Source organism: Alosa sapidissima, chromosome 19, assembly GCF_018492685.1.
Source record: "Alosa sapidissima isolate fAloSap1 chromosome 19, fAloSap1.pri, whole genome shotgun sequence".
In the NCBI taxonomy this organism is placed as follows: Eukaryota; Metazoa; Chordata; class Actinopteri; order Clupeiformes; family Clupeidae; genus Alosa; species Alosa sapidissima.
In genome coordinates, this window is record NC_055975.1 from 18,123,434 (window position 1) to 18,135,696 (window position 12,263).

The 12,263-nt window shown below is 46.7% G+C and overlaps 1 protein-coding gene across 1 annotated transcript in view; it reads left to right on the forward strand.

Moving 5' to 3' along the window:
• Positions 1-12,263, forward strand: part of kiaa1109 (KIAA1109 ortholog) — a 51,672-nt gene that overhangs the window by 25,308 nt on the left and 14,101 nt on the right. Inside the window, 16 exon segments of the mRNA XM_042073169.1 lie at positions 20-70; positions 1,428-1,634; positions 2,601-2,836; positions 3,408-3,652; positions 4,388-4,493; positions 4,666-4,763; positions 4,893-5,078; positions 5,264-5,432; positions 5,558-5,769; positions 6,311-6,509; positions 7,502-7,561; positions 7,847-8,073; positions 9,610-9,740; positions 9,914-10,037; positions 10,475-10,590; positions 10,964-11,051. Of these exon segments, the coding sequence (XP_041929103.1) occupies positions 20-70; positions 1,428-1,634; positions 2,601-2,836; positions 3,408-3,652; positions 4,388-4,493; positions 4,666-4,763; positions 4,893-5,078; positions 5,264-5,432; positions 5,558-5,769; positions 6,311-6,509; positions 7,502-7,561; positions 7,847-8,073; positions 9,610-9,740; positions 9,914-10,037; positions 10,475-10,590; positions 10,964-11,051 (2,455 nt within the window).

The window sequence follows — 12,263 nt, forward strand, 5'->3', positions numbered from 1 at the left end:
TCTTTTTTTTCTGGGGTAGATTGGAGGACTTCCCCACCTCTCCTACCAGCACAGCCAAGCAGGAGTTTTTGTATGTTGTTCACTTTTCTCCCTCCCCTCCCCCCAACCTCCTCCAGTCTCCATGAGCCACTGCAGCCACTCACCTCTTCACTTCCCCTGTTGTTGTGGTGTTCTTCTCCTTCTTGTCCCTCTCCACGGTCACTCACCTCTTCACTTCCCCTGTTGTTGTGGTGTTCTTCTCCTTCTTGTCCCTCTCCACGGTCACGCTGGTCTTCTGCTTCACGCTGTCTGCCAGTGCCAGCTCTTCAGTCTCACATGCCACACATCGGTCTTCATCTTTTATTGATGTATCTCTCTTTCTTTCTCTTTCTCTCTCTCTCTCTATCTCTCTTTCTTCCTTTCTTTCTTCTTTTCTTTCTTTCTTTCTTTCTTTCTTCTCTCTCTCTCTCTCTCTCTCTCTCTCTCTCTCTCTCTCTCTCTCTCTCTCTCCACTGCAGCACCTCTCTAATGCATCTCACTGCCTCTCTGATCCCCTTGTGGTCTTTTTTCAGTCTGTCTGTGAATCCATGTGGCAGCACTCATGCAGTCTCTGTGCTCGATGCTCATTGTGTCTCTCCCTCACGCAGTGTCTCTGTGCTCGATGCTCATTGTGTCTCTTCCTCACACAGTGTCTTTGTGCCGATCTCATTCATGAGGAGCCTACAGTCTTACTGTGTCACTGTATCTGTGTGTTTGGCTGTCTCTCGTTACATGTAATAGGTGTATTATAGCATGAGTGAACTGTGTGTGTGTGTGTGTGTGAGTGTGTGTGCTTGCGCATGTGCACATAAATGCATGGTTGCATGCATGAAACCATGACTCTTGCTTTGTGTGCGTGTGTGTGTGTGTGCACATATATGCATGGTTGCATGCATGACAATAAGAGTTTTACTGTGTGTGTGCATGTGTATTTTCATCTGTCTTGCCACTGGTCTGAGAGCAGAAGTCACACATTATACACTTTGTTCTTGCTTCAGTGTTTTCTGTCCTTGACGTCCGCTCTCCCAAAGATCACGCTGTCAGCATGCAGTCCCTGTGTCTCCCCAAAGGAGCAAATGGCTTCATTGCCAATTGGCCTGCTCCTCAGAACTGTGTTTTTATATGAGGCTTGCTAACAAGACCCCTTTAACATTAGCAGTATAGCTCACATCAGTAGCGTCCTAACCCTGGATATTCCATTGTCATCTTCAAGAATGGCTAGGTCAACTATGTCTGCATTGCATATTTCATAACATCTGTGTATATGTATGTATGTGTGTGTGTATATACTTGTGTGTGTGTGTGTGTGCTACACAATCATTCAACAAGTGATCAACAATTTGGTTTGTGTGTCATGTAATGTGCGTGTATCCCTGTTAACTTTGTGTGTGCTTGCGCGCTTGTTTCAGGACGGTGGTGAAGTGTAACATTGCCAAGTCGCAGGCTCTGTACAGCGCGCAGCGGGGCCTGAAGACCAACAACGCGGCCGTGTGCAAGGTGGGCGCCATCCTCATCAACATCCCCCAGCACCCGGCCACGCTGCACAGCATGATGGTGCGCATCTCCCACCAGCTCTCCAAGCAGATCTCTGACCTCATCCGACAGCCCTCCGCTACGTGAGTCTACCACACACTAAGCGCTTTCAGACATACGTGTAAGACCGGAGGTTCTGCCGATGTTAAACTGTGGGGCCGTATATCTGAACGACATAACCGGTCATGTGGAAGTCCGAATTCACCCGGTGTTTATACTACTCCCCCCCTAGTATTTCCTCCGAGACACACACATATAGTCGCGCACACACACACACACTGAAATTTCTATTGTCACAGGCAAGGACATACATGACAAACATTTTTTTCTGTCACACACACACACACACACATATACATATACATACACCCATACATGAGCACGCACACAGCCACGCACGCACGCACTCACACACACACACACGTATGCACACACACACATGCACACGCATTCCTACACCTACCTGCCTACCTACCTTTTGTCTTTCCCTTGGCTCTCTCACACACACAGAATGTCAGTGAAATGCCATCATGACATCTTGACAGTTGAGACGGATGTGAGAGACTGCATTTGTGCAGGCCTTTCAATTTTTTGGTCAGTCAGCGTCAGAGGGCAATAATGATGACATAGAGGAGTGTCAGGCAGACAGCAAATGAAGACCGATGAGGGAACCAGCATACCCTCATCATTATTCAGTTTGTCACACTGCCTTCTACATGCTGTACTCCTAATAAAAACTCCAGCCACCTGCATCCCTCGTCGATGCAAAGACATAATAATCTCAACATCATCCGACTAAGGGCTAAGCTACACCAGGCACGTAACTGAAGCGTTCCATTCGCGTTGTGTCTGCTGCAGCAATTAGCTTCCACTATAATCAATGAAAGAGTAGCTACACCAGACGTGATGGCGGAGCGTACGTTCGAAAAAAATAGACCATTCTTCTAAAATGGATTTTACGCGTCACGAATGGAACGCTTCAGTGACGCACCTGGTGTAGCTTCCCTGGAGTTGTGTCTCACGGCCGATCTGCTGTCGATCCACTCTAGCCCGCCCCCGAACCGAGATGACACTCCGACCCCGCAGCCGTCGGACAAGGCATCGAGTATCAACCAGACGCCGGTGGAGGCCAACGAGTTCCCCCAGCTGCCCGAGGGCCTGGAGAAGAAGCCCATCGTGCTCAAGTTCAGCGCCATGCTGGACGGCATCACCATCGGCGCCGCGCTGCTGCCCTCGCTCAAGGCCGAGTACAAGATGGGCCGCATGAAGAGCCATGGCATGACCGGTGAGACAGTCACACACACACACACACACACTCACTCACTCACACACACACACACACACACACACACACACACACACACACACACACACACACACACACACACACACACACTCATTCATTCACTCACTCACACACACACACACATACACATACACACACTCACTCATTCACTCACTCACTCATTCTCTCACACACACACATACACATACATACACGCACACACACATACACACACACACTGCATTTATTGACATTATATGCATGTATAGATAGAATCAGATGAGTGTTTTATGATGTGTTATTGTGGTGCTAAATGTAGTATACTTGTGATTCTGTTAAGATCGATAAATTGCGAATTTGTAAATTAAGAATGAGAGTGTGCAACTGTATAAAAATAATGCACGCACAGATAAATCCATATTGATCGCCAACCATACATATGATCCATACACATACCCTCACTTCAAATGTATACACACATACACACCTGATAATCTCATATCCATTGCAATTTGAACCAAACCATAGTAGAGTGTTCCTCCTGTAACTAATTTGCTGCATCCGATCCCAGGTGCCCAGACCAGGTTCACGTTCGAGCTGCCCAACCACAAGCTGTGCTTCCAGTCCAAGGTGCCGCCGGTGGACGTGTCCGCCATGCCGCCCTCTGCCAGCCTAACGCTGCCGCCAGTCACCATGTCTGGCGAGTACATCATCCAGGAGCACGAGGGCCACACCGAGCACATCTGGGCCCCTGAGGAGATGCCCACTAAGCACGGCAACTACCTGCAGGGCAACTACCTGCGCTGCGTCGCTGAGGTGAGCCTGTGTGTGTGTGGTGTAAGGTGCTGATAGAAAGGGGAAGGTATTAGAGGTCAAGTCAACTTGGGTTATGAATTGAAGGAGCTATGTGGAATCCTGTAGGTTTCCAGTTGTCTTGAACTCAGCCACAGAGCAACAACTTTATCAACAAAATTATGTGGTTGATGAAAGTTTTAGAATATCATACATAGATTATAAAAAAATATTTAAACTTCTCTAACACACAATGCTCTGGCCATTAAATAGCCTTAGTTGCTGAAATGGCTTTAAATGAAACAAACAAACAAACAAACAAATAGCCACGGTGCACTTTTGATTTCACTTGCATTTTATTTAATACAGTGGCCTCATGTGGTAGAACGTAGTATTACAAGAGAGCCGGCCCTGCTCTAGTTGGTTTACATGCAGACTTACAGGGACATTAGGACAACACAGAGCTTAGGTGTTTTTGACATTATGATTTTTTTCCCATTCTGTTGCTATTTCTTGGTCATTTTTGGATGTTTTAACCTAAAACAAAACGCCACATAGTACAAGACTTTTGATTGCGTTTGCCACTTTATAGTGTACTGGCAACACCGAAAGATGAGAGAGAGAGATGGGTATGAGAGAGAGAAATAGGGCAAATGCATAAGAGGTTGTTGCAGAAATATGACAAGATGTCAAAAGGTTCATGGCTTTGAGGTTTGTGTCTGAATTGTACTAATATGTGCTCCCCATCTCTCTTGACAGATTGGGTCCTTTGAACACAACCTGACCACAGACCTGCTGAATCACCTGGTCTTCCTGCAGAGGGTCTTCATGAAGGAGGTCAATGAGGTCATCCAGAAAGTCTCAGGTCAGTCAGTTTCCATGGCAACCATGACAGCAGGATGTGTATTGAAGTGGAAGTCCAAATCTTTTTCTCTGTTGGTAGTCCAACAGCACCAAAAGCTATGGTCTATCTATATTAATGCACACGTTCAGTTCTGTTGAAGTAAGTTTATATGTTTGCGTTTGTTTGTGGACAGGAGGGGAGCAGCCAATCCCACTGTGGAATGAACATGATGTGTCCACCGATGGAGATAAGCCCAAAATCTTGCTATACTCTGTCAACCTTATGTTCAAGGTATGTGTGTTTGTATTTGCATCCCGAATTAGTTTGAATGGATTTAAAGATGTACAGTATGTGAATAATGTTTAATGGTTGTGTAAACGTCACGTATCATATGCATTTGCGTGTGTGTTTGTTGTACAGGGGATCCAGGTGACCGCAACCACACCCTCCATGCGTGCCGTGCGCTTTGAGACCGGCTTGATTGAGCTTGAGCTGTCCAATCGGATTCAGTGCAAGTCCACTCCCACAGGAAGCAGCTACCTTAAGCTGTTTGGGAAATGCCAGGTGGATCTGCACCTCGCTCTAGGACAGATCGTCAAGCACCAGGTGATTATATACACACACACACACACACACACACACACACACACACACACACACACACACACAGAGACACACACAGAGACACACACACACTTACCCTCACGTTTGTAATATGCTAAGCCACCTAGACAGATACCAAGCAATGCATAACAACTCAACACACAAACACACTTTTGTCCTCTGAACAGGTCTATGAAGAGGCGGGCTCCGACTTCCACCATGTGGCATATTTCCGCACTCGGATTGGCTTGCGGAACGCCCTGCAGGAAGAGATCAGTGGCTGCTCAGACAAAGAGGCCGTGCTCATCACACTAAACCGACCAATCATCTTTGCCCACCCTGTGGCTTTTGACAGAGGTACATTCAGACCATGAGTATTGTTGCAACACTGTACTGGGCATCACGCTGGAAAGGTGCCTCTGTTTCTGTTTAAATATTGCAATATTTGTGTGTGTGTGTGTGTGTGTGTGTGTGTGTCGTAGCCGTGCTGTTCTGGCTGAACTACAAGGCGGCGTATGATAACTGGAAGTCTGAGAGTCTGAAGCTGCACTCGGACATCCATGTGGCCACTAAAGAGGTAGTGGACAAGCTGCCAGCCATCCAGCAGACCAGTGTCCAGGCCTTCAGCACCCTCTTCCTGCAGCTCACCGTCAACGACCTGGGCATCTGCCTGCCCATCACCAGTAGCACACCGGTAACACAGACACAGACAGTTTACACAGTAGATGTTTAAGCCATCAAGTCACACACACACACAAACACACACACAGACTTCACACATAATGCATGTGACACACACACACACACACACACACACACACACACACACACACACACACACACACACACACACACACACACACATAATGTATGTGTAAACCAATTAGTCTCTGCCTTTGATACACACACACACACACACACACACACACACACACACACACACACACACACACACACACACACACACACACACACAGACACAGACTTCACACACAATGTATGTGTAAACCAATTAGTCTCTGCCTTTGACACGCACACGCGCACACGCACACACACGCACACACACACAAAGCAGTTTACACAATAGACGTGTAAACCATAAAGTCTCACACACACACAGACTTCACACACAATGCATGTGTAAACCAATTAGTCTTTGACACACACACCCACACACACACACACACACACACAAACTACAGTATGCTGACATTGCCCTGTGTGTCTCTCTTTAGGCCAATCACAGTATTGATTTTGACACCGGCTCAGCCCTGGTGTTGACCATTGAGAGCACACTGATCACTGCTTGCTCGTCCGAGTCCCTGGTGAGCAAAGGCCACTTTAAGAACTTCTGCATCCGATTCGCCGAGGGATTCGAGACCTCCTGGGACGACTGGAAACCAGAACTCCGCGGTGACATGGTGATGAATGCCTGTAAGTAACACACAGTCTGTCTCACTCTCTCCCTCTTTTTCACACACACACACACACACACACACACACACACACACACACACAGTGCCTGACAGGAACATTAGCAGAATGAGTATATCTTCTTGTCCACATGGGGTTTTTTCAGCTCGGCTAAAAACAAAAAACACACATTTTTTGTGCAGGGGAGAATATATGACTGCGAGAGGGAAACGAGGCAAGGGCAAGAGCAAAATGTCTTCACGTCGAGGAGAATATAGCTTTTGAGGGGAAAATATATCTTAAAAGAGGAGCCCACGGAGAGACCTATTAAAATAGTGTCTGTCAGCACCTTGGACAGCTCCATCTCCTCCGCCCTCTGTGGAGTCAGATGAGCAGTCAGACAGATGAGGGGGAAATGACCCCTGCCAGCCCGCCGGGTTAGTAAGATGATGGAGCTCTCCGTGGTGCTGCCAGCCTCCAGCTCGGCAGACGAGGTCAATGGGGATATTACAATCAGTATGCCTCCTCCAGTGTCCTAGTCTCCACCTCATGCCAACTGGCAACGATTTTGTAACAAATCTGCCAACTGATGGAACATTTGGGAGATCGGCCAGGTTACTTGGAAGTGAAATGGTTGCGTATTAAATATCATCGTGTCACATTAAAGGTGAAGTCAGCAAGTTGTTAGACATGTTATAAACTTCAACAAATACACCCCTTGGCTTTCTTCCAAGTGTTCATTTCCTTACGGTCCTGTTACCTTGGCTTTGCTCAAAAAGATTTGAATGCCTCATTGCTTTGATTGTTTAGAATCCACTTCACAGCTCACACCTGTCAACACATCTGAAAAATATTTATTCTCCAAAGACTTTATCACCTAGTTTATTATGGGATAGGATTCTGCAGTTAACTTATGTTGAAGGTTCACCACTAATCACATTCATACAGAATGTGTTTGATTAAGCATTGCACCGAGCCATCACAGTAACCCCTGTTGCATGTCCTCATGTTAGGTGTTGTTCCTGATGGCACATATGAGGTCTGCTCCAAGACCACTGGAGCGCCAGCTGCAGGTATGTCTGTGTTTGTTTGTCTGTTTGTTTGTCTTTTTTTTTCTGTCTGAGTGCTTGTTTGTGCTTTGTGAGTATCAAGTTGTATTAATTCATGTTGGGGCAATCAGGGCGGTGGTAGTGTAGTGGTTAAGGAGCTGCGCTAGTGTGCAGTAGCCTGACAATGTAATGTAATTGAAAATGTAATGAACACTCAGTGTTAGCTAAGAATGGCAGAAGTCTTGGATTTGTGTCAGTATATATTTGTGAGTGTGTGTTGAGACTGGCGTACTCCTGTGTGTCACACAGACAGCAACAGTGCAGGGAAGTGGACTCTGAACGTCCTGTGGAAGATGTGCGGTATTGACGTGCACATGGACCCCAACATTGGCAAGCGCCTGAACGCGCTGGGCATCACGCTCACCTCGCTGACCGGTGAAGAGGACCCGGACGACATCGCCGACCTCAACTCCGTCAACATGGCTGACCTGTCTGACGAGGACGAGAGCGACGGGATGTCTCCCACCGTGCACATGGTGAGCGTGCAGACCTCAAACCCCTAGACGCTGAACTCTATATTAACCCCAAACAAGGTCCACCGAGGGAGAGAAATCAGTCTTCCTGTTTCCCTTTATGAGATACACAGTCATTTAACTTTATCTAAATTTCTATTAAGTTGATAATGAGCTCTTTACTTAAAACCACAGCCATAATATAGTTGCCATAATATCTACCCTTTCTCTCAGTTGCTTTATTTTCTTCCAGTTTTTTTATATTCAGTTCAATTCAAAACCCTATTTATTCCCAAGGGGCAATTTGCACAGCCACGTAGATATTAATAATAGGCATAGAAGTGTGAAAGGCTGTAAAATGTAAATGTATTTAAAATGTAAAAACAGGTAGTTATAAATATGAATTCATGAACATATGAATGTATTTTGCCTCGAAGCCATAACCATATATTTTGTTCTAGCCACCACCATCTAACGCTCTGATGGATCTGTGAGATGGATCTGTCTGATCTGGATCTGCATGCTTGGAACTTATACAACAAGAGTGGTGTTTTTCTATGTCTGTTGACATACATACTTACATTAGGTTGCATGTATGTATGTGTGTTTGTTTCAGATGTTTGTTGAAACAAGCAGATCTCCATAATGGTTTTGTCTGTCTGTGTGTGTGTGTGTGTGTGTGTGTGTGTGTGTGTATGTGTGTGTTAACAATTAACAATGACTAATATTTCATTCAGCGTGAGGGCAGCCTCAGTCCGAGGGTGTCCTTCCGGAAGCGCATGATGGACAGACTCCTGGGACTGAGCCCCACGCAGTCCCCCCGCTCCGCTCCGCCCGAATTTATTAACGTTCCACAGATACCCCTTACCCAGCCGGCGCTCACCACACGAGCGCACACGACCGAGAGCCTTCGGCCCCTCTCCTGGAGCGGCGTATGTAGAATGCCCTTATAGCATCCCTTCTCTTCTCCACTCCCTCCAAACCTCTCTTCCCCCCGGGGCTGTTTCATATTTTCTCCCGCCTCCTTCATGGCTGTGTGTCTCCTTTTTCAAACTGTGTCTTGAGACTTGGCTTATACCTACTGGTCACTTGAGGCTTGACGTATACCTACTGGTCATTTTTCTTTGCCAGGGAACGCTGAGTACTAAGTATATTTTCCTTAATGCACATACAGGATCATCTGCAAGACTATATAAGCTGTAAAACATGATGTATATGAGACAGTTTTAGATGATGTCTGCTGTATGTTTAAGATGGCTTTGGCATGTGATTCTTGTTATTTATGGTTATATCTATACATCTCATATGGGTCATTTGCTGGCTGGACTCTGGGTTTTTGGCCAATGGTTCTGTCTTGGGTGGTTGGTTGTCTCTAACTTTGGATATTTTCCTCTAGTGACTTTGGAAATATTTGAATCCATCCCTCTGTCCATGCTTTCATTTCAGAGTGGTGTATCTTGATCGGTATGCCTCTTGGGTGTTCGATCAACATGGTGTCTTGAGTTTGGTACTCCTCTGTTCACTTGTGTAATCTCTATTTTTCTGTCGACTGTTCACCAGGAGCCCATTGACCCAAGAAGACAGGTGATTATGGGTAATCAGATCATTGACCCTCGAGGGAGGAAGTTCACAAAGAGGCTGGTGGACATCAGGGAGCTCAACGAACAAGCCAAGGTCATCGATGACCTCAAGTAAGCTAAAGATCCCCAATTTCTCCCCACCTTCAGCTTTCCCCAACATGACCCCATGATTAGTACATAAACTTACAGTTACTGTAACTTAGGTCACAGTATGTTCCTAAACCACACTGAGCTCCTCTACTGATCAGTCACTGATGCTAGCTGTGTGTCTGCGTGTGTGAAAGGAAACTGGGGGCGAGTGAGGGAACCATAAACCAGGAGATCCAGAGGTACCAGCAGCTGGAGTCGGTGGCGGTCAACGACATCCGCCGGGACGTCCGCAAGAAGCTGCGGCGCTCCAGCATGAGGGTGGGTGGCCCCCTTCACAAGAGCTGCACCAACACACCTTTACCTGTAGTGATGCATAGCCCCCTTCACAAGAGCTGCACCAACACACCTTTACCTGTAGTGATGCATAGCCCCCTTCACAAGAGCTGCACCAACACACCTTTACCTGTAGTGATGCATAGCCCCCTTCACAAGAGCTGCACCAACACACCTTTACCTGTAGTGATGCATAGCCCACTTCACAAGAGCTGCACCAACACACCTTTACCTGTAGTGATGCATAGCCCCCTTCACAAGAGCTGCACCAACACACCTTTACCTGTAGTGATGCATAGCCCACTTCACAAGAGCTGCACCAACACACCTTTACCTGTAGTGATGCATAGCCCACTTCACAATAGCTGCATCAACACACCTCAGTCTGCTTAAATTATATCTGTGCTGGTGTCCACATTCAGGCTGCGTCCCTGAAGGATAAGTGGGGCCTGGGCTACAAACCCAGCTACAACAACAGATCCAAGAGCATCTCGGCAGCAGGCAACCGGCCTGCTTTGAAGAGGATGGAGAGACAGAGGTGAACACACACACACACACACACACACACACACACACACATGCACACACTATCTTACTGACTCACTCACTCACTCACATCCTCTTGAATTTCCCCTTGGGGATCAATAAAGTATCTATCTATCTATCTATCTATCATCTATTTACACACACACACACACACACACACACACACACACACACATACACACATTCTCTCTCACACTCAGACACACTATAGGAAAAAACATTTAGCCATTAGATACATCACACGCACACAGGAATGAAAAAAACACTTTACATATTCACCAAAACACTTTAGGCGTATGTGAATATGGTCCCCTAGACACCATAAAGGATGATGGGTGTATGATGTACGGTATCTGTTGTTTCAGCTCCAGACTGGGAGAAGTGGATGACTTGCCTGACATTCGAGTCGATGCAGCATCACCTGGACCACGCGTTACATTTAATATTGACACGGTATTTGGTTTGTGTGTGTGTGTGTGTGTGTGTGTGTGTGTGTGTGTGTGTGTGTGTGTGTGTGTGTGTGTGTGTGTGTGTGCGCGTGTGCTCGTACGGACGTGCCTGCGTGTGAGTGTGTTTTTACTGTATTTGCTGTATGCATACTTGTGTGTCATGTTGGTGTGTTCATTTCATGTAATATTGAGTGTGCTCCACTTGCCATAGTCCTGTTTTGAAATGTGTGCATTCTCGTTTGCTCCAGTTATTTGTGCAGTGCTTTATTTTCTGTGTGTTTTGGTGGAGCTTTCATGAACTATTTATTTTATTGACTACTCCTCCTAAACACATACTTTAATGCCCCCCCCCCCCCCCGCCCCCCCCCCACACACACACACACACACACACACACACATACACACACACACCCACAAGCTACACCTTCTCTATTTTCTGTTAATTTGTGGATGAGTTCTGACTGTGTTTGTGTTCAAGATGGGAGATGTACCTTTGGACATTCCAATTCCTGTGAGTCAGGCTGACTTGATCTTCAAGGTACAAACCTGATCCCACAAACGAAATCTGACCCGCCCGCCCGCCCGCTCGCTCCGCTCCGCTCCGCTCCTCGTCCGTTACGCATTTGGGGAAGCCGCCCGTCCAGTCTCACCCGCTGGGTCCTTGTTCTTTCTTGTCTGCTCAATCTGGGGGCAGTCGCTGTGTCTCTGACCCTGTTCTGATACAGCTATGGCTCCCGCTCTGTGCTTCTTACGTCTCCCCGCGAGTGTCCCTCCCACTTGCCTCTCTTCACACTCGTCCAGGCTAAATTCTAACTGGGCAGTTGCGCACACACACACACCATTTTGTAAACACACACACACACACACACACACACACACACACTTCCTTACAGGTGCTTCCTTTTTTTCTTTTACCCACACAAGCAGGCACACAGTGAAACACACTACACACTTAACACACACTCTGGCAAAGGGGTTTTGTTTTTTGTTTTGTTTTTTCTGGTGTAATGTCCATTTCCATACCTTCATCTTCATCCTAACCTTCATGTCTTCATCTCTGCATTCTTTCTCTCATGGTTTCTCCATCCCTCTCTCCTCCGCTGGCTGGTAGGGTTTATTGCATGAGACCTTTAGAGGGGAACCTGCTGGGGTTAAAGGGCTGCTCAACAATTATTCTCTTAAATCAGGCATTTAGTTTATTAACCGTTGCTATTTT